Source organism: Myxocyprinus asiaticus, chromosome 39 (assembly GCF_019703515.2).
Source record: "Myxocyprinus asiaticus isolate MX2 ecotype Aquarium Trade chromosome 39, UBuf_Myxa_2, whole genome shotgun sequence".
Lineage (NCBI taxonomy): Eukaryota > Metazoa > Chordata > Actinopteri > Cypriniformes > Catostomidae > Myxocyprinus > Myxocyprinus asiaticus.
The window spans coordinates 35,267,977-35,290,991 of NC_059382.1; the positions used below are offsets into that span (position 1 = coordinate 35,267,977).

A 23,015-nucleotide genomic window follows, 5' to 3' on the forward strand; every position below is an offset into this window, starting at 1 on the left:
CCCCATTCCTTGCGCTATGATCTCTTGTTTAGGAAGTTCTCCCATAATCTCTTGAGATAAGTTGAAGCTCCGTCCCCCAGACTCTGAATTAACGAAGTAATACACTGATGCCTCATGACCGTTTCCAAAAGCAATATTCACCACTTCCAGAGTATCTGCCACTTTAGGGGGGCGTATGCTACTCCCAAAAATAGTACAGAGCAGGTGGTGCAGGTGTAAATACCTAAAGATCTGAGATCTGGGAATGTTGAAACATTTTCAAAAGATCTCAACACTCCCCTCTCATATAGGTCACCGAGCGTACTAAACTCCCTCACAATCCACTCTGACCAGCAGAAAGGGGACTTATTAATACGTAATTTTGGGTTCAGCCATATGCGAGGCAACATTTAAATAAATGTCCGAATTAAACACTCTGGACACTTTTGTCCATACCACATGCAAATGCGAGATAATGGGGTGTGACTTAACTTCTCCGGTTAGTTTAATAGAAAGGCTTTGCAATGGCAAAATAGGGGCAAGAACTTCGATACAAAACCAGGGAGAGGCTCTCTCAGGTGGAAGCGACCAATGAGCCAAATGTCTAAGACTGAATGCATAATAATAAAACAAAATCTTGGGTAGGTCTAGCCCACCATTGTCAATGGGCCTATGTAACTTATTGAAATGTAATCTGGGACGCTTACCATTCCAAATGAAGGACTTCGCTATACTATCAAATTGCTTGAAATAAGAGAGCGGGACATGTACAGGGAGAGACTGTAGCAGGTAGTTGAATTTTGGAATACAAATTATTTTAATAACATTAACCTTCCCAATCATAGATAAATGTAATGAAGCCCACCTACCCACACCGCTCGAAAACCTTTTTATTAAGGGATCAATATTAACTAACTAAATCAGACAAATATTCTGGGAATAAGATGCCCAAATTCTTAATGCCCTGTTTGAGCCACTGGAAGGTGCCAGGCTGAAAAGCTGTTACTGGGCAGTACGCAGTCAGAGCCAAAGCTTTGGATTTAGACCAACTGACTCTGTATCCTGAGAACTTAGAAAAGGAATTGATAATTCATTTTTGAATTACTGTCATAATTGGAGCTTGACAGTAACGAACATGACTAACACACAGTATAGGATTTGGATCGGGCTTGTCAGACCAATACCCAATCCATTTAAAAACATCTGCCTATCTGTCAGAAAGCTGGTGATCCATAGACAGATTGGGATGGGCACAGAGAGCTGGGTCAGTTTGCTCGCTGCAGGATATAATGCAGTCCCACATTGACAGCATCATCCACAGACCTGTTTGCTTGGTAAGAAAACTGAAGGAGGTCAAGCAGGGGTCCAGTGATGTCCTTCAGGTAGGCCAAAACCAGTCTCTCAAATGACTTCATGACCACAGATGTGAAAGCGACAGGTCTGTAGTCATTAAGTCCTGCGATTTGGGGTTTCGGGGACCGGAATGATGGTGGAGTGTTTAAAGCAGCAGGGAACTTCATACTGCTCCAGTGATCTATTGAAGATCTGTGTGAAGATGGGGGCCAGCTGGTCACCGCAGACTTTCAGACAGGCAGGTGAAACACCGTCTGGGCCTGAAGCTTTCCTAGTCTTTTGTTTCCATAAGACAAGGAAATTTGGCATGCCCAATTCTCAATGCGCTCTAGGTCCTCATGGTGGTGTAGTGACTACGGGTGACGGAGGACAAATCTCAGTTGCCTCCGCATCGGAGACAGTCAATCAGTGCATCTTATCACGTGGCTCGAGCGCGTTGCCGTGGAGACAGTGCATGTGGTGACTTCACGCTATTCTCCGCGGTGTCCACGCACAACTCACCACGTGCCCCACTGTGAGCGAGAACCACATTATAGCAACCACGAGGAGGTTAACCCAACATGACTCTACCCACCCTAGCAATCGGGCCAATTGGTTGCTTAGGAAGCCTGACCGGAGTCACTCAGCACGCCCTGGATTCTAACTTGCGACTCCAGGTGTGGTAGTCATTGTCTTTGCTCACTGAGCTACCCAGGCCCCCCACCTTTAGCAGTATAAAAGTATATAATAATGGCTAATGGGTCAGACTGAAAATGGATTTTGTTTAGATGTCACATTTAATCGCAACATGCAGGTTTTTTGAGCAAATCTATAACACACTTAGATGTACATGGCAATAAGATACAATCAAACTTTTGTTTTAAACATTTATTTTAACAGTCATTATGAGTGTGCATTACACAGTGATTTTAAACAAATGTACTTAACACAAGTACATACAGTATGCATGGCAATGGCATATAATCACTCTTTACAAATGATAACATGTTTTTACCGTTAATATTATTTTTTACACTCAATTCTTTCTAATCACCTCTCAGACTGTGTATACGTGATAATACTGGAAGTCAGCTTGTCCAGCAGATAAATTTAAGTTTATGAAAGTGTCCTGAATGTTTTTCTTTCTCGTTGAGCAAATCAACAAACTCTTAAGCACTGCTAAAGCTGGTAGAGAAATTGATTTTCTTTTCTCTATGTGCGCGCTAAAGAACTTGTTTTAGTTGTTTTGCAAATTTGTCAAGTAGTTCTTCTCATCTGTGATAGGCGGAGGGCAGACCAGCTGAAAGGTCCATTGAGCCACCTACCATACTGGGGTAAAATTGACGTGAATGAGCTAATGGCAAACATTTGCGTCGCTTTCAATATTAAAGGGCCATTCATCAGCGATGCGATTAGGCAAAGCGAATCTCCTCGGGAGGAAAAAGGCCTTAATCGTTCTGCACCAGCTAGCTGACTATCTGGTGAGGGAGATAGGCCCCGATCGATTCTAGCCAAATTTCTGAGATCATCCGATAAAGATCTGGTGTTGCGCCAGGCGAGGAGCAAAGGGAAGCTTTCTTGGAAGAACCATAATATTTTCTTGTTCCCAGAATTTGCGAACTCGACAAGAGAGAAACGCAATCGGTTCAAGGAATTTAAGAAACTCTTACATCAGAAAAAGATCTCGTTTGCTCTGATGTTCCCGGCCAAACTGAGAATAGAAACGAACAATGGTCACAAAGTATTTACTTGTCCAAAATAGGCACTCTCCTTCATAAATACATTAGAGTAAGCCATTTGATGTTTCTTATATTAGTGGACTGACTCACGGTTCAGGTACTCTATTATCTGAGGAAGCTGGGTGCCATTTTTGTTTCTTCTTGCGTTGACTCTGCCTAGCGGCTGGAGTTTGTTTTGTGGCATAACACCAAGAAATTTTTGCATTGACAAAAGATTTTTTTTTACACTGAAGTTCACGGCCAGATCAAGAATGGACACTATGGATGACCGCAAAATATCTACATGCTCACATAAAGGACGTCCTTTATAAAGTTGACGGGCTGAGTAAGTTATGGTGTTTTTTTTGCGCAGCCTCCAAGTTAGTTTGGCTCTTGATCATCCGAGGAACCGGGATGCCGGTTTTGTTTTTCGTACTGGCTCCGCCTAGCGGCTGGAGCTTGTTTTGTGGAATTACACTATTTCGGGACAGTTGTGGTTAAATCTGTTTGTTCTTTGTGCTTATGGCTCCAAGTAGAATGATTACCTCATCTGCTGCACTCATAACACCTGGCTCACTGAACAATTGTTTGTCTGTCCGAGGAAACTGAACGGCTTTATATCAGCTGGAGTTTATTTTGCGGAGGAACACACCTTCAAGACAGTTCTGTGAATGAATCTACATATTTTTTTCTGTTATTCTGCCTGTTGGCTGGGGTCTGTTTTACAAAGTATTTTCTGTTATGTAATTTTGCCTCACAAAATTTGTGCAGAAACACCGGACTTGAATAATCCCTTGGCAAAGCTGTCGCAGGGGTTCTCACGTGCATACATGGACTCTGAGTTTAGAGGGATTGTCGCCGGTTGGCGCTGTCATGCACGGGTTAATGTGCACGTTTTTCTTTTTTCTGTTTGTTTTGCTCGGGGGGGGAAGTTTGGGGTTTGATTGTTGCATTAATGGGGAATGTGGTCTGTGTAATCTTGTTTTTGACACAATTTATTTATTTTTATTATATCAATATGTCAAATGTTAATATGAATAAGTTGTCTCTCTCCACATGGAATGTGAATGGGTTGGGGCACCCCATAAAAAGAAGGAAGGTTATTGTGTACAATAACCTTCCTTGTAAGGTTGTTTCTTTTCTTAAACGTAAGAAATATGATATTGTGTTTCTTCAATAAACGCATCTTTCCCCGCAGGAAGCTGAAAAATTTGGTAAGATATGGGGTGGACATGTTTCCTTTAGTGTTGGCTCAAGTAAGAGCAAGGGAGTCATTACACTGATAAATAAGCATCTACAATTCAAATGTCTCAAACAGATTAAAGATAAATTAGGAAGAGTCATTGTTTCAGGAGAAATTCAGGGGCAAAGGTTGATTTTGGCTAATATTTACGCACCTAACGTTGATGATCAGGGCTTTTTTATAGATCTTGATGGGATGTTGCAAGCTGTTGGCATCTCTCATGACAATACTGGGGGGAGACTTTAATCTTTTGATGGACTCAGTCCTTGATCATAGTGAAGCAAAAGTGTGTAAGCCCCCTAGAGCAACATTGACGCTTCACAGGATGTGTAAAAATCTTGGTCTTGCAGATATCTGGCGACTTTTGAACCCATCTGGTAGGGATTATACATTTTTTCATCAGTTCATAAGATTTACTCTAGAATAGATTTTTTTTTTTTATATCTAAGTCCCTCATTTCATCTGCTGTGGATTGCTCAATTGGAAACATTTTAGTCTCAGATCACACCCTGGTGAATTTAGAGATGTTGCCACATACAGAGAAAAATAAATCATATAGTTGGCACTTTAATGTATCCCTTTTGCAAAATCCTGATTTCCAACAAATGTTAAAGACTGAAATCGATGTTTATATGGAGACCAACTGGTTCTCAGTATCCTCTGTGGGTGTGGCTTGGGAGGCACTTAAGGCAGTTCTCAGGGGTCGGATCATACAGTATGCCTCGTTCATCAAAAAATCCAAAGTACAAGAACTCGTGGAGTTGGAAGGAAATATTAAAAGTGCCGAGGCAGAGCTGAAGCGCCAAATGACTTCTGATGGTCTCAGAGAATTGACCTGATTGAAATGCAGATATAATACTATTTTGTCGCGGAAAGTGGAGTTTTGGTTATTCAGGGCAAGACAGTCATACTTTGAGTCGGGGGACAAAGCAGGGAAGCTTTTGGCTAGATATATAAAGCAGAGAGAGTCTTTCTACCATTCCCTCAGTGAAATCTGCCGGTGGTGAAATTTTTACCTCGGCCATTGATATTAATAATGCCTTTAAAGAATTCTATCTTGATCTCTATAGTTCCACATCTTTGTCTACTGTTGAAGATATTAGAAAATTTGTGGAACCATTAGAACTCCCTAAGCTGACGACTGAGCAAAAAAAGTCTCTTGATTCTGAAATAACCCTGGTGAACTTGACGAGGTAATTAAGTCCCTACCTACAGGCAAGGCTCCGGGGCCAGATGGTTTTGCTGCTGAATTTTTTAGATCTTATGCTACAGAACTGGCTCCATTTTTGTTAGAAGTTTATACTGAATCATTAAAGTATAGAAAGCTTCCTCCGACCATGACAAGACCAGATCAGTCCGATTCTTAAAAAGGACAAAGATCCAAGCGAGTGTAAAAGTTACCGTCCAATTTCCCTGATCCAGCTAGATGTAAAAATTTTGGCTAACATTTTGGCTAACCTATTAAGTAAGGTTATGACATCTATTATACATATAGATCAGGTGGGGTTTATTCAGGGTCATAACTTTTCTGATAATATTAGGTGTTTCATCAATATCATGTGGTCAGTGGCAAATGATCAGACTCCAGTCGCTGCCATCTCACGACGCAGAAAAGGCGTTTGATATGGTAGATTGGGATTATCTTTTTAAGATTTTGGAAATGTATGGGTTCAGGAGTACGTTTATTGGTTGGATCAAGTTACTTTATAGACACCCTGTAGCAGCGGTACAAACAAATGGATTAATTTCAGATTATTTTACTCTAGATAGGGGCACTCGGCAGGGTTGCCCTCTTTCCCCATTATTGTTCTCTGTCTTGCCCTGGAACCATTAGCAGCCGCGATAAGAAAGGAGGATGATTTTCCAGGGGTGGTGGCGGGAGGCGTGGCGCAAAGCTTCTGCTTTATGCAGATGATATTTTATTATTTGTCTCTGACCCTAATAAATCTATGCCTTGCCTTCACAGAATTATTAATTCCTTTACCAAATTCTCAGGATACAAAGTCAACTGGTCTAAATGTGAAGCTTTGGCTCTGACAGCGTACTGTCCAGTAACGGCCTTCCAGCCAGGCGCCTTCCAGTGGCCCAAACGGGGAATTAAGTATTTGGGCATTTTATTCCCCATAAATTTGTCTGATTTAGTTAGAGTTAATTTTGACCCCTTAATAAAACGGTTTGAGCGATGTGGGTAGGTGGGCTTCATTACATTTATCGATGATTGGGAAGGTTAATGTTATTAAAATGAACTGTATTCCAAAATTTAACTACCTGCTACAGTCTCTCCCAGTAGATGTCCCCCTCTCATATTTCAAACAATTTGAAAGCATAGCGAAGTCTTTCATTTGGAATGGTAATGTCCAAGATTACAATTCATTAAGTTACATAGGCCGATTGACAAACGTGGGCTAGGCTTACCCAAGATTTCGTTTTTTTATTACGCATTCGGTCTCAGACATTTGGCTCATTGGTCGCTTCCACCTGAAAGAGCCCCTCCCTGGTTCTGCATTGAACAAGAACTTCTTGCCCCTATCTTGCCATTGCAATGTCTTTCTACCAAGCTGCCCGGAGAACTAAAGACACATCCGTTATCTCACACATGCAGTTATTGTGGACAAGGGTTTCCCGTGTGCTTAATTCAGACATTTACCTGAACTTGCCACAAGTATTTGGTTAAACCCTAAACTGTGTATTAAGTCCCCTTTTTGCTGGACAGAATGGATTGAGAAGGGAGTTGCTATGCTGGGTGACCTGTATGAAAATGGAGCATTGAGATCCTTTGAAAATATTACACACCGGTTTGGGATTCCCAGATCTCAATTCTTCAGGTACTTACAGCTTCGCCATCTACTTTGTACCATCTTTGGGTGTAGTACACAGCCCCCTAAAGCTGCAGACACTCTTGAGATGGTACTAACGGCTTTTGGAAAGGGTCACAAGGCTTCAGCTTACTATTCCTGGCTAATTCAGAGTCTAGGGGATGGGGTTTTGACATCTCTCAAGAAGTTATGGGAGAAAGACTTGAATTTAGTACTGGAGGATGAAGAATGGGGTAGGATTTTAAAAAAAGCCAAGTCTATGTCTAGGGATGCAAAGATGCGCCTCATTCAATTTAAGATTCTGCATTGTTTTTATTGGACTGGCTTGGTCTTAAAGATACACCCACCTGTTGGCAATGCCAATCAGAGGATGGAGACATAGCCCATGTTTTTTGGTATTGTACTAAGATTCAAGAGTTTTGGTCGAGGGTTCAGAGTTATGTCTGTGAGATCCTGAGCACTCAGATTTCATTCTGCCCCAGACTTTGTATTTTGGGTGATGGGGCAGGGGTTAACTTGGCGAACACACACATTAAAAACTGGGTCCTTACCAGTGTGATGATCAGCAGGAAAGTGATCCTTGGGGGATGGAAGTCGGCTGGTGCACCCTCATTTCATGAGTGGTGCACCGAATTGGGCACAGTGGCGGCCTTTGAAAAGATGTCGCATAGGCGGCTGGGCAGCTTGGGTGCCTTCGAGAAGAAGTGGGGCACTTATTTGGCCTTCTTGGAGGGTGCCAGGGAGGAACAATGGAGAGGGACAGTTTAAATGGTATGTAATTAATTGATGTGTGGAACCCTTTTTCTTTTTTGTTGGGCAATTTTTTGTTTGTTTATATCCGAGTATTTTTTTTTATTTTTTGGACTGTTTGCTTGTATGTGTGTCTGTTATTATTCGGTGTCTGACCACTGGGTTGTGTGTTGGGTGGGTGGGGGGAAGGAGGGAGGGAGCGGGGTATATTTTGTTGAAAATTGATTCCGTGTTTTCATGTTGATTTGAGTGTGGAATCAATAAAAATTGTTAATGACAAAGGTATAATTTTGACAAAAACTTGCCAGCTGTTTTAAAAACTGTATGCATGCTGATTGCAAGATGCTAAAATACGGGACCTCTCTCTCTCTCTCTAAAAAAAAAAAAAAAAAGAGGTGGCATATATACTACATACATATGAGCTATGTAGCTGCACTGCCCGAAGTTTGCAAAAGTACAATATTAGCAAGCTTTGTGTGTTAAAGTGACTAACCTTTGATAATGTTTTCTTCCTGCAGTTTCTGCTTCTGAGGGCACAACCAAATGTGAGCACATATGGCATGGTGGGTGCCGCGATGTTTCATGGGACTCATAGCATTTCGGGGTTTACATGGATATACATCATCGAATTCTATGATAAGTGTCAATGTGACGTAGATGTAATAAAATCATACAAATAAAACAAATTCTTCCTTTAAGATAATAATAGTTAAGGATAAATGACTCGTCATTTTTAAAATATTCACGAGTCCTTTTTGTTGAGTTGAGTAAAATCTCAAGTAATTTTAGGTTGAGTCTGGAGTCAAATCTGAAGTCTATTAAAATGCGACTCGAGTGCGACTTGAGTCCAAGTGTCTAACTCGAGTCCCCATCTCTGCATTCAGCCACCTACTAATTGGGGCTGGTTAAAGCTGGAGATTGATTGTAAAAAAGGACTTAAATATGAATCTGTTTTACATCCACACCAATCCTATTGCTTCTGAAGAAATGGATTTAACCACTGGAGTCTTATGGATTACTTTTAAGCTGCCTTTAAGTCCTATTTGGATGAATTCTGGTCACCATTCACTTGCATTGTATGGACCTAGGGAGCTGAGATATTCTTCTAAAAATCTTCATTTGCATTCTGCAGAAGAAAGCAAGTCATACACATCTGGGATGGCATGAGGATGAGTAAATGATGAGAGAATTTAAATTATTGGGTGAACTACCCCTATAATGGAGAAAAATAACCTTGGGAGAAACCAGGCTCTCCGGGGGTGCCAGTTCCCCTCTGGCTAAACAGCATGAATATAATGCCAAAAGTAGTTATATGTATGTATAGTAGTAGTTATATATGTGAGAATGTCTTACAGTATGCAAGTAAACTCAGTAGATGTTGGTGGGCAATGTTTAAAACTAAAGGCTTTTGAACGAACTAAAATGAATGATTAAGTGTCTATGAATTTTACCCCAAATTGACTGCGGAAGTGCACGTAGATGCAGAGTCCTTTTTTATTTGGCTGATGAAGGCTTGATGAAAGCATTCCATTTTAAGACCATGTACTCCATCATCAAGATAATGCTGGCAGAGGTCAGCAAGGTACTGTATGCCTCGCAGTCCGGCTGAAAGCATGAAGAATCTAATGGTCACTGGACTGTTAGACCAACACAAGTGAATAATTGATGGCTGATTATTCGTTATTAATAATTCAAACAATTAATCTTATTGATCATCTTAGGCTGAAGTCATTAAAACTAATTTTTTAACCACTCCACAGGTTTAATATTAGTAAACTACAGTTTTGGTAAGTCGTTTAGGACATCTTTGTGCATGACAAGTTATTTTTCCAACAATTGTTTCACTTTTAATTGACTATACCACAATTCCAGTGGGTCAGAAGTTTACATACACTAAGTTAACTGTGCCTTTAAGCAGCTTGAAAAATTCCAGAAAATGATGTCAAGCCTTTAGACAATTAGCCAATTAGCTTCTGATAGGAGGTGTACTGAATTGGAGGTGTTCCTGTGGATGTATTCTAAGGCCTACCTTCAAACTCAGTGCCTCTTTGCTTGACATCATGGGAAAATCAAAAGAAATCAGCCAAGACCTCAGAAAAACAAATTGTGGACCTCCACAAGTTTGGCTCATCCTTTGGAGCAATTTCCAAATGCCTGAAGGTACCACGTTCATCCGTACAAACAATAGTATGCAAGTATAAACACCATGGGACAACAAAGCCATCATACCACTCAGGAAGGAGACACATTCCGTCTCCTAGAGATGAATGTAGTTTGGAGCAAAAAGTACAAATCAATCCCAGAACAACAGCAAAAGGACCTTGTGAAGATGCTGGAGGAAACAGGTAGACAAGTATCTATATCCATAGTAAAACTAGTCCTATATTGACATAACCTGAAAGGATGTGCAGCAAAGAAGCCACTGCTCCTATACCGCCATAAAAAAGCCAGACTACAGTTTGCAAGTGCACATGGGGACAAAGATCTTACTTTCTGAAGAAATGTCCTCTGGTCTAATGAAACAATTTAACTGTTTGGCCATAATGGCCATCGTTATTTTTGGAGGAAAAAGGATGAGGCTTGCAAGCCGAAGAAAACCATCCCAACTGTGAAGCATGGGGGTGGCAGCATCATGTTGTAGGGGTGCTTTGCTGCAGGAGGGACTGGTACACTACACAAAACAGACGACATCAAGAGAAACATCAGCCAGGAAGTTAAAGCTCGGTCGCAAATGGGTCTTCCAAATGGACAATGACCCCAAGCATACCTCCAATGTTCTGGCAAAATGGCCTAAGGACAACAAAGTCAAGGTATTGGAGTGGCCATCTCAAAGCCCTGAACCTCAATCCGATAGAAAATTTGTGGGCAGAACTGAAAAAGCGTGTGCGAGCAAGAAGGCCTACAAACCTGACTCACACCAGTTCTGTCTGAAGGAATGAGCCAAAATTCTAGCAACTTATTGTGAGAAGCTTGTGGAAGGCTACCCAAAACATTTGACCAAAGTTAAACAATTATAAGGCAATGCTACCAAATACTTATAAAGTGCATGTAAACTTATGACCCACTGGGAATGTGATGAAAGAAATTAAGGCTGAAATAAATAATTCTCTCTACAATTATTCTGACATTTCACAAAGTAGTGATCCTAACTGACCTAAGACAAGGAATGTTTTCTACGATTAAATGTCAGGAATTGTGAAAAACTGAGTTTAAATGTATTTGGCTAAGGTGTATGTAAACTTCTGACTTCAACAGTATATGTCCAGTAGTCTTGCCAGCAGATAGAGAAAAGGCTGTCTATACAGTCATCCTCCATTAGAGAACGCAATGCCGCTTGCATGCTGCATGTCACGTCCTGTCAGCATCACAGAAGAAAGATGAAGCGGTGGTCAATGTTAACATGGAGCATTTTGTCTGCATTAACTGGCTGAACATTCAGTTTACTGCATAAACCGTGTACAAAATGACAAGCAATGTTGATCCGCCAGTCTCCCTATATCAGCCACACCAACAATCACCTCAGCATGAGGTACATTCACCATCACCAGTGTAGAGGTACGTTATTAACTGTATTCACACAGCGTTTTATTATTTGACTTCATTTTTGAAGAAAAAAAGATTGAAGAAAAATATGCATCTTGTATTTTGTGAGTTTTAAGCTGTTCACCACTTACTCTACAGTTTTTTATTGTTATTGTTCATGATTAATCGATTTTCATTTATTAACATTAATGATTGCTGATTAAAAATGTCCTAAAATTTGCACCCCTAGTCTAGACGGAGAACAACCACCGTATAAAGTGTTAGTTGGAGTAAAAATGAGTTTGACAGTCATGATAACTGTCAAAACCACTGTCAAAAAACAGTCATTGCAACTCTCTAAAGAATTGGCACTATGGAGCCACGTGCTTTTTTTTTTACTATTTTGAACAAATTGAATATGATAATATCACATTACCCCACTTTAAACATACACAAATGCAAGCAAAAATACTAGAGACTGGAAAACAAAAATAGGCGCCTGTTATGTATCATGGAACACTTCTGCGTTCAGGAAAAAAGTCAATACTTGTAATCTTTTGATTCTTACCTAATATACTCTATAGGTATTTGGTTCTTGTTAAGAGTCATGCCTACCAATGGACGAGGATCTGCTTTTATGTTGATAAGAAAATTTGAAGCAGTACGAGAAGTTTATCAGACCATTGTGTGTTTGAAGTTGGCTTATTTTTTTAAACTGTTCTTGGTAAACAAATAAAACAAAATATAAATTTCACATCCTTGTCATACATATTTTTAACTTACATTTTAATTTACAAGAAATTACTTGTTTTTTTTTTGTGGGTTGAGTATACCCCACTACAAAATAACTCAATGTCCATCCCTATTTGAAATTATGCAACGTAATTTGCTTCCAACCAAAAAGTGTCCGAAAAAGACTAAATGGAGGCAAAATGAAATCTGCCTTCTTCTGCATACATAACCAATCATTATCAGAGTTAAAATTTGAAGCCAGTCACCTTTCAGTCTAGCATCATTTTCTAGCAGATGGCACTATATTTTGTTATTATGAAATACTAATACTAATATAATGAGGGAGAGGTCATGTGACGCCATGCAAGAAGCAGATGTGTGAGTGACGAGCTCTGTGAACTTTGCAAATTTTTTTATTATTTTCATGTTATAAACTGGTGAAATTTGATACACCCAGATACACATTTGCTCTTTGAGGCAAAACATGGCAAAGAAGTCAAAATCCTCGGGCTCTGGAGACATTAAAAGACACTTACGTGTTCGGGATGAAAGCCCCGACAGACCTACAGACCAGGGACTCGATTTGGATGGTGCGACGGGAGAGGTGATCCAGCTTCAGTTGTCCAACATGTCGGTGATGTTGATGAAGATTCTTGCTGACTTGGAGGATCTAGCTGTAATATGTCGATCGATTACGGCAATGGAAACAAAATTCTCTGAGTTAGCTACAAGAGTGAATGATGTTGAAAAACGAATCGATTTTCTGGAATCTTCGGAGAGGGAATTAACCGCTAATCCGCCCGTGACCAAAGTTGATTTGGAACATCTCCTTGGAAAGCTTGAAGATCTTGAGAATAGAAGCCGCAGGAATAACGTGCAAATTGTTGGAATTCCTGAGCATGAGGAAGGCAGAGATATGGTGAAATTCCTAGAAGAGCTTTTCCCGAGTCTGCTCGACATAACAGGCCACAAGCTGGAAATCGAGCGAGCTCACAGAGTCCCAGCTTACAGATTTGCTGAGGGAGATAGGCCCTGATCGATTCTGGCCAGATTTCTGAAATCATCCGATAAAGATCTTGTGTTGCGCCAGGCGAGGATCAAAGGGAAGCTTTCTTGGAAGAACCACGATATTTTCTTGTTCCCAGACTTTGCGAGTTCGACAAGAGAGAAACGTGATCGGTTCAAGGAATGTAAGAAACTCTTACATCAGCGAAAGATGACTTTTGCTCTGATGTTTCCGGCCAAACTGAGAATAGAAACGAAGGACGGTCGCAAAGTATTTACATGTCCCAATCAGGCAATGTCTTATATTGAATCAATGGGTGAGTAAACCACTGGGTGATTCTCATGTGAGTGGGTCGACTCGCTGTACTTACTCTGGCTTTTGAGGAAGCTGGGCGTCATTTTGGTTTCTTTTTTCTTTGGCTCCGCCAAGCGGCTGGAGTTTGTTTTGTGAATAACACTTTTCCTTAAAGAAACTTTTGCATTGAAGTTCCCAGCCAGTTTGAGAGTGGACACTACGGATGACCGCAAAATATCTGCATGCTCACACAAAGGATGTCTTTTATAAAGTTGACGAATTGTGTAAGTCATGGTATATACTTTTATGCGGCCTCCGAGTGAATTGACTCAACCATCCGGGGAACCGGGATGCCGGTTTTGTTTCTTTTTGTATTGGTTCCGCCTAGCTGCTGGAGCTTGTTCTATTGAATAGCACTCCTTTGGAACAGCTGTGGATTAAACTGTTCGTTTTTCGTGCTTATTCCTCCTGCTGGCTGGAGCTTGTTTTGTTGAGTATTTTTATGGGACACTGGAATGATTACGTTATCCGCTGAACTCAACAGCCGGCTCACTGAACATTCGTTTGTCTGTCCGAGGAATCTGAACGGTTTTATATCAGCTGGAATTTGTTTTGTGGAAGATCACACCTTTGAGACAGTTCTGTGGATGAATCTACACATCCTTTGTGTTCATTCTTCCTATTGGCTTGGGTTTATTTTACAAAGTATTTTCTGTTATGTAATTTTGCCTCACAAATTTGGAGACTTTTGAACCCATCTGGTAGGGACTATACATTTTTTTCATCAGTCCATAAGATTTATTCTAGAATAGATTTTTTTTATATATCCAAATCCCTCATTTCATCTGTTGTTGATTGCTCAATTGGAAATATCTTAGTCTCAGATCATGCCCTGGTGAGTTTAGAGGTGTTGCCATATACAGAGAAAAAGAAATCATATAGTTGGCACCTTGATGTGTCCCTTTGCAAAATCCTGATTTCCAACAAATGTTAAAAACTGAAATCAATGTTTATATGGAGACCAACTGGTCCTCAGTATCCTCTGTGGGCATGGCTTGGGAGGCATTTAAGGCAGTTCTTAGGGGTCGGATCATACAGTATGCCTCATTCACCAAAAAATCCAAAGCACAAGAACTTGTGGAGTTGGAAGGGAATATTAAAAGTGCCGAGGCAGAGCTGAAGTGCCAAATGTCATCTGATGGCCTCAGAGAATTGACCCGATTAAAATATAGATATAATACTATTTTGTCACAGAAAGGGGAGTTTTGGTTATTCAGGGCAAGACAGTCATACTTTGAGTCGGGGGACAAAGCAGGAAAAATTTGGCTAGATATATAAAGCAGAGAGAGTCTTTTTCTACCATTCCCTCAGTGAAATCTGCTGGTGGTGAAATATTTACCTCGGCCATTGATATTAATAATGCTTTTAAAGAATTCTATCTTGATCTCTATAGTTCCACGTCTTCGTCTACTGATGAAAATATTAGGAACTTTGTGGAACCATTTGATCTCCCTAAACTGACAACTGAGCAAAAAAAAATTCTTGATTCTGAGATAACCTTGGAGGAGCTTGATGAGGTAATTAAGGCCTTACCTACAGGCAAGTCTCCGGGGCCTGACGGCTTTTCCTCTGAGTTTTTCCTTGGTGACCTATATAAGAGTGGAGTATTGAGACCTTTTGAAAATTTGGTTCAACATTTTGGCATTCCCAGATCTCAGTTTTATAAGTATTTACAGCTGCGCCACCTACTCTGCACTGTTTTTGGGAGTGGCACGCACCCCCCCAGTGTGGCAGATACTCTGGGAGTGGTGATTGCTTATTTTGGGAAGGGTCATGAGGCATCAGTGTATTACTCCCGCTAATTCAGAGTCTGGGGGACAGAACTTTGAATGCTCTCAAAAAATTATGGGAGAAAGATCTAAACTTGACATTGGAGGAGTGGATGTGGGCTAGGTCCTAAAAAATGTCAAGTCTGCATCTAGAGATGCAAGGGATCGCCTTATGCAATTTAAGATTTTACATCGATTTTATTGGACCCCCTCCTGATTGTATAGGCTTGGTCTTAAAGACACACCCACCTGCTAGGCGATGTCAATCAGAGGTTGGAGACATAACTCATGTCTTTTGGGGGTGTGTTGAGATCCAGGAGTTCTGGTTGAAAGTTCAGAGTCTTATATGTGATGTATTGGGCGCTCGGCTTTCACTTTGCCCCAGACTCTGTATTTTGGGCGATGGGGTGGCCATCGACGTCGAGAATTGGCACATAAAGAGTTGGGTCCTAACGAGTGTCATGATCGCCAGACAGGTTATTTTAAGGGGTTGGAGCGCCCTCATTTCATGAGTGGTGCTCGGAGATGGGCGGCCTTTGAGGAAGGATGTATTGAAGGCTGGGAAATCTGGGGTTATTTGATAGGAAATGGGGCAGATATTTGGCCTTTTTGCAAGGCTTTCGGGGAGAGGTAGTGGAGAGGGATCTCTAGTTTTAAATGTGTGTGCAATTTGATTGTTTTTTTGAAAATATGCTTTTTTTTTTTTTTTGTGCGCGTGTTTTGATTTTGTTTTTTTGTTTCCAAATATTTATGACCACTGGGGTGTGTTTGTGTCGGGTGGGGGTGCTCGGGGGGGGGGGGAGGGTTCAATTGTACATAATTTGATTCCGCATTTTCTGTGACATTTAATTTGTTGAATGGAATCAATAAAAATTGTTAATAACAAAATACTAATATAATGAAATTCAATACAATGAAATCCAAAAACAGCCTAGTCCTTCAAGAGCAAGGATCGTTTAAGACTTGTCAATTTGCCAATAGATGCTTCAGCAAATAATCCAGCACTTTGAGAGCAATGTTCCCAATGACAAATTGGAATGATTTTGGGCATTTCACCCTCTACAGTGCACAATATAGTTAAAAGATTCAAGGAATCTGGTCAAATCTCTGAGTGTCAAGGGCAAGACGAAAACCACTTCTGAATGTGCGTGTCTCCGATCCCTCAGACATCACTGTCTTAAACGTCATTCATCATTACTGGATATCATGAACATGTGCTTGGGATTACTTTAGTAAACCTTTGTTAGTCAACACCACTCAATGCTGCATCAACAGATGCTAGTTAAAACTTTAATATGCAAGTCAGAAGCCATACATCAACACTGTCCAGAAGCGCTGCCGACTTCTCTGGGCTCATCTTAGATGGAAAATACAAGGCTCCAGACTGCGGCTAAAATGGTCGCAAATGCGACCAAAATTAATTGATTGCGAAATATCATTTAAAATCTAGTCGTCATTGGCACCACTGGCGACAGTCGGTTTGTGTGCATTTAAATTTCACAGTGGGTGCGAGACACTGTTGCTTGAAGGCCTCTCCAGGTCTCCGTCTAACCATTAGACGACCAGGTGGAGGATTGGTGATGATCTGGGGATGCTTTAACAAGGCTGGAATCGGTTAGATTTGTCTTTGTGAAGGACGCATGAATCAAGCCACGTACAAGGTTATCCTGGAAGAAAACTTGCTTTCTTCTGCTCTGACAATGTTCTCCAACTCTTTGTCTTTTCCAGCAGGACAATGCTCCATGCCACACAGCCAGGTCAATCAAGATGTGGAAGGAGGACCACCAAATCAAGACCTTGTCATGGTCAGCCCAATCTCCAGACCTGAACCCCATTGAAAACCTTTGGAATGTGATCAAGAGTAAGATGGATGGACACAAGCCATCAAATAAAGCCGAGCTGCTTTAATTTTTGCACCAGGAGTGGCATAAAGTCACCCAACAGCAATGTGAAAGACTGGTAGAGAGCATGCCAAGACGCATGAAAGCTGTAATTGAAAATCAGGGTTATTCCACCAAATATTGATTTCTGAACTCTTCCTAAGTTAAAACATTAAAAATGAGTATGAACTAATTTGCATTATTCGAGGTCTGAAAACACTGCATCTTTTTTTTAATTTTGACCAGTTGTCATTTTCTGCAAATACTGGCTTGCCTGCATCACACCATACGGCAACACAGACCCTTTAGAGCAGCTAAACGTGCATAATGTATGAATAAGGGGAAAATTCCACTTTCTAAACTTAAACTTGTGTCTTCAGTGCCCAAATGCTTAATACAGTAAGTGTTATTAGAAGAAATGGTGATGTTTCACTGTGGTAAACAACTGACTGTCCCAACTTTTTTGGAGCATGTTGCAATCATCTGATTTGAAATTACTGTATATTTAAAAAAATGAAAAAAAAATGAAATTCACAAGTTAAAACATAATATAATGTGTAGTTGTAGTGCTTTCAATATAGCAAAGGGTGAATATAATTTACAAATCACTCCTTTTTGTTTTATTAGCATTTTTCATACTGTTCCAACTTTTTCGGAATTGGGGGTTGTAGAAACAAAGTGCGACCCAGACAACATTAAATATAGGTTCACGTGCAATAAGGACCAACATGCTTTGTGTCAACCACAATGTGTTTTGTGCTTTGATTATTGCCGGGTGAGAGCATGAAACCATAGGGATTCAAGAGATTTTTAGAAACATATCACTCAATTTTGCATATTGTTATAAAAGTACTTGCATATACTGTATTGGGCCTACGCAGTTCATGGTAATATTAATTGACCGTTTCATGTGACGTCACTGAATGACCGCGCCACCAAGTCTGTGAGCAAAATTTCCTATACCTTCATTGTGCTGCGCTGTGAGATGTGACAAAACCCGTCTTCAGGAGTTAAAAGCAGTGCTTACATTCATCACAGACATTTTGCAATATTGTGATCAAAATTAGACCTGAAAACAACACAAAACATTTGTAACTTCTGAATGAGAGATGTTTACGGTGATGTACCAATTGGCATGTGTACTTGCCGGTCACACATCAGACTCACCGGCATACAGAGATGAATCGTGGATAAAATATCTTTAAATGTCTGCGAAAGTTCAATTTGGCAATATTTGTGCTGTCTCCAGACCTGTATAAACTTTTCCTGGCACTTGGCATGTATCAAAAGCAATTTTAGATTGCTGTTGGTCACAAGTATGGTTGCTGCAAGGAAAAAGTGATGTCACTGAAGCAGTTCAACACATTTCTCTGAATGATTTCAAGGTTATATCTGTTAACTTTAGTATAGTTTTGCGTAGCCAGACCTTTGAATAAAACGGTTAGAGCACAGACTGTGGGTGGTCCATGGCTGAGACTAACTTTAGTACAATTGAAAATGTTGGTATGTGGGTTGCCACTTTATGTCCAATGAAAAACCTGGGTCCTAATGCTAAATCAGTTGAGAACTATTGTGATAAACATTGCTGAACCTCATTTGTCTAATTTTACAGAATCACAGAGAAGACACTTGCCAACATCTGTTAATTTAGTTATAAACTATAATAAAAGTCAAATACAAATTAGAGGTAGACGATATATTGGTTTTAACGATTAATCGGTGCCAATAGTTGCATTTTGGAATAATCATTATTGGCAAAAATCTATAGCAATAGTTGCCAATAGTTTTTATAATTTCCTGATTTCAAAATAAGAGTCCCCAGTGTGCTTCCAGCTTGTATTTACTTAAAAGTCCCACGTTATGGGATCTTAATTTTTCTGGTTGTTTTGGTATTTTGGCTGAACAATAAACTGCATCTGGGATTTTATTCATTTAGGACTTTCTGTCTGTGCCCATCATTTCAAGAAAAGAATAATTTTTTTTTTTTTTTAAACTATCAGCCGATTAATCGATTATAGGCCTTTCTCACCACCTTAGTTATGTTATCAGTAAAATCCACTATCGGTTGACCTCTAGTACAAATAATAATTTAAGTCAATATAAAACAGGGTTCACAACCAAATTAAGTTGCATCATGGGGGAATAAGTCATTTTTTTAAGTGCAAAAATAAAGAAGCCTCAGCAAATTCAATGACGTTGACACCGCCAGCTAACAAAAAAACTATACTTCTTACCACCGGTGGAGAGCTGTAGTTCAAACTACACAATTTCACTGAACTATGTTGGTAATGATGCAAATTGCAACCAAACTTGGCTAACAATCATTCAACCAGACACAAAAACATTATCATAACTATTGGCGTGAGTTGGAGTGCAGGACTTTTTGTTTGTTCAATCAACAGCAGGTGGGGGCAAATTCAGAAAGCTGTTAGAAAACAATGTTTATCTGTGCTATTCCGTTCAGTGGCACAGAAATTACACACTTCAGTTTTAAAGGGGTTGGAAATTTTGATTGCATGTTGACTTTAAGTGTCATGTCTACCTCCTGTCTCTATCTCTGTTTCGGTTTCTGGAGCGTGAGCGAGATCGTCTGCTGGAGTGTTTGCTGCGGAAGGTCACTCTGCTTCCTGAGGAGCTGGAGGAGGAAGAGCGCTGTCTATGCCTTCTCCTCCTGCCACGGCTGTTGTCTTCACTGTCTGAGGAGTGACGGCCCATGTTAACTCCAGTCCCTTACACCAATGAATGAATGTAGAGTGTGGATGGATGTAGGCAATGATTTATGACTGTAGGGCACAAAAGATATGCTTCAGAAATCATTTTTATTGAGTTTAATTATAATTAAGGACAGACATTTACATGTCTAATAAGCTTGCAAAAGACATTACTACAGTGCTTTGAAGATTTTTTTAACCCTTGTTTTGAATTAAAACATAAATACACTAACATTACCTAATATTCAATTCTTAGATTCAAAATCTCTTTTTAAAAATACTTACACAAAGATACAGGACACAAATAAAATGAGGGAAGACAAAGCAGCAAAACACTGAGCACCTCAATTTAAGTATGAAATTGTCGTCCCTTCGTCTTTGAACATCCTATAAAACAAACCAAATCTTTCAGCTTTACTAGTTCGCTTTGTTCGACACTCCATAACACACGCTACGCAGTACGGAAAAACCATTTCTGTTTTGGCGTGTAACTGCAAAACGGTTTATTTACTCTTACCTAGATTAAGAAACACACTCTTGTCGTCTCACACCAAAAACTCACAGAGGACCGCCATGAGACCAAGAACAGACAGAAATAATCCAATAAGAGCACATCGATGAGGGACCGCAGCAGGCTTTACCAATCAATTACGGAACGATCGCTCATGTTCACCGTCTCACCAGACAAGAGTGAAATATCTATATATTTTTAATTTTTAGAGAAATACTGGCTACCTGACCACCAACACCATTTGTTCTGTTTGTTTGTTTTGTGATAAACTGTAGGCTGATTGAAATTAATATTTTTGTATTCATTCATTCATTTGTCAGCATGTGCTATCAAAGTTACAGAGCAATTCTGTCCCATTTGGTTAAGACCACTAACACTGGCGGCCAAAAGTTTGGAATAATGTACAGATTCTGCTCTTATGGAAAGAAATTGGTACTTTTATTCACCAAAGTGGCATTCAGCTGATCACAATGTATAGTCAGGACATTAATAATTTGAAAAATTACTACAATTTGAAAAAAAATGTTCAGAACTTCTTAAACTACTTCGAAGAGTTCTCATCAAAAAATCCCCATGTGCAGCAATGACAGATTTGCAGATCCTTGGCATTCTAGCTGTCAGTTTGTCCAGATACTCAGGTGACATTTCACCTCATGCTTCCTGTACCACTTGCCATAGATGTGGCTGTCTTGTTGGGCACTTCTCACGCACCTTACAGTCTAGCTGATCCCACAAAACCTCAATGGGGTTAAGATCCATAACACTCTTCTCCGATTATCTGTTGTCCAATGGCTGTGTTTCTTTGCCAACTCTAACCTTTTCTTTTTGTTTTTCTGTTTCAAAAGTGGCTTTTTCTTTGCAATTCTTCTTATAATGCCTGCACCCTTGAGTCTTCTCTATACTGTTGTACATGAAACTGGTGTTGACCAGGTAGAATTCAATAAAGCTGTCAGCTGAGGATATGTGAGGTGTCTATTTCTCAAACTAGAGACTCTAATGTACTTATCCTCTTGTTTAGTTGTACATCTAGGCCTTCCACATCTCTTTCTGTCCTTGTTATAGCCAGTTGTCCTTTGTTTTTGAAAACTGTAGTGTACACCTTGTATAAAATCTTCAGTTTTTTTTTTTTTTTTTTGGCAATTTCAAGCATTGTATAGCCTTCATTCCTCAAAACAATGATTGACTGATGGGTTTCTAGAGAAAGCTGTTTCTTTTTTGCCATTTTTGACCTAATATTGACCTTAAGACATGCCAGTCTATTGCATACTGTGGCAACTCAAAAACAAACACAAAGACAATGTTAAGCTTCATTTAATGAACTAAATAGCTTTCAGCTGTGTTTGATATAATGGCAAGTGATTTTCTAGTACCAAATTAGCAATTTAGCATGATTACTCAAGGATAAGGTGTTGGAGTGATGGCTACTGGAAATGGGGCCTGTCTAGATTTGATCAAAAATTACTTTTTTCAAATAGTGATGGTGTTTTTTTTTTTTTTTTTTACATCAGTAATGTCCTGACAATACTTTGTGATCAGCTGAATGCCACTTTGGCGAAATGGCAAAATCTGTACATTATTCCAAACTTTTGGCCACCAGTGCATATAATGTAAAATATTGCATTCATCTTCAAAGAAATACAGATATTTTCTATTTGTCTTTTAAGATCATTTCAAATATATGATTAGGGTAGCCCGATAGTCTAAGGGGTGTCAAACTCAGTTCCTGGAGGGCCGCAGCCCTGCAGAGTTTAGTTCCAGCCCTGCTCCAAAATGCCTCCATGTAATCTTCAAGCACTCCTGAAGACCTTGATTAGCTGCTTCAGGTGTGTTTAATTAGGGTTGGAGCTAAACTCTGCTGGACTGTGGCCCTCCAGGTTTGACACCCCTACTCGACTACAGGCTCAAAATGGTATTGTAAGTCTTTATAAGAAATAATTAGCTTTTTCACATAGGACCAGTACTCTTTTTAACCCTTCTTCAAGATTGCCTTAAACATAGCTCTATTTTATTATTATTATTATTATTATTATTATTATTATTATTATTATTATTATTCAACCTACAATTATCTAGCCAACTACTGACTAAATGAATTTAAAATTCTCCCAAAACTAGCCTAAAGTCTTATTAGATTGAACACTGGCATATATATATATATATATATATATATATATATATATATATATATATATATATATATATATATATACACAATGATGTGGCGTTTCCAATAATATCAAATGCATGCATGCTTGAAACCAGAGGGACAGAAGTACGACAAATGATTAAGAGGAACATAAATGATAGACAGGCCTTGAATTGAGATAGGCAAATTGTTAGAGGTGATGTGATGGGAAGTTATTGTAATTTACCCATAAGTTCGTGCAGTTGTGCTTCATATATAGGCTACCACCGATATTGCTTGCTTGTATTAGGCAAATTTATTTTTTTTTTTAATCCCCAAAGACACTTACTTTAGCTAATTATCCACAGGCTTAAAAGTTTAGTAATTAGGCTTTACTTTGCAAATGTGCAGTAATTTCCGTAACTGTCTGAAGGCTATACTATCTAAACAGCACAACCTCAAGAAAATAGGCCTTTAAAATATTGCCGTTAAAGGTAGCTGTTGCTAGCCTAATTGAAGCAATTGTTTGCTCCTCTGAGAGTTGAAATATTAATTTAAAATCTTAAA

The 23,015-nt window shown here is 39.6% G+C and overlaps 1 protein-coding gene across 2 annotated transcripts in view; it reads right to left on the reverse strand.

Annotated features, from left to right (window-relative positions):
* The window catches only part of rsrc1 (arginine/serine-rich coiled-coil 1), a 460,355-nt gene extending 439,950 nt beyond the window's left edge, over positions 1–20,405 (reverse strand). Inside the window, exons 1-3 of one of the 2 annotated variants that reach the window (XM_051679647.1) lie at positions 20,330–20,405; positions 20,098–20,199; positions 19,644–19,884 (exon numbers count right to left, since the gene is read on the reverse strand). In XM_051679647.1, coding sequence (XP_051535607.1) covers positions 19,644–19,816 — 173 coding nt within the window. In that variant the 5' untranslated portion in view covers positions 19,817–19,884; positions 20,098–20,199; positions 20,330–20,405. The remainder of the gene's footprint in view (positions 1–19,643; positions 19,885–20,097; positions 20,200–20,329) is intronic. The other variant, XM_051679648.1, reaches the window with a different exon arrangement.
* Between the last annotated feature and the right edge of the window lie 2,610 nt (positions 20,406–23,015).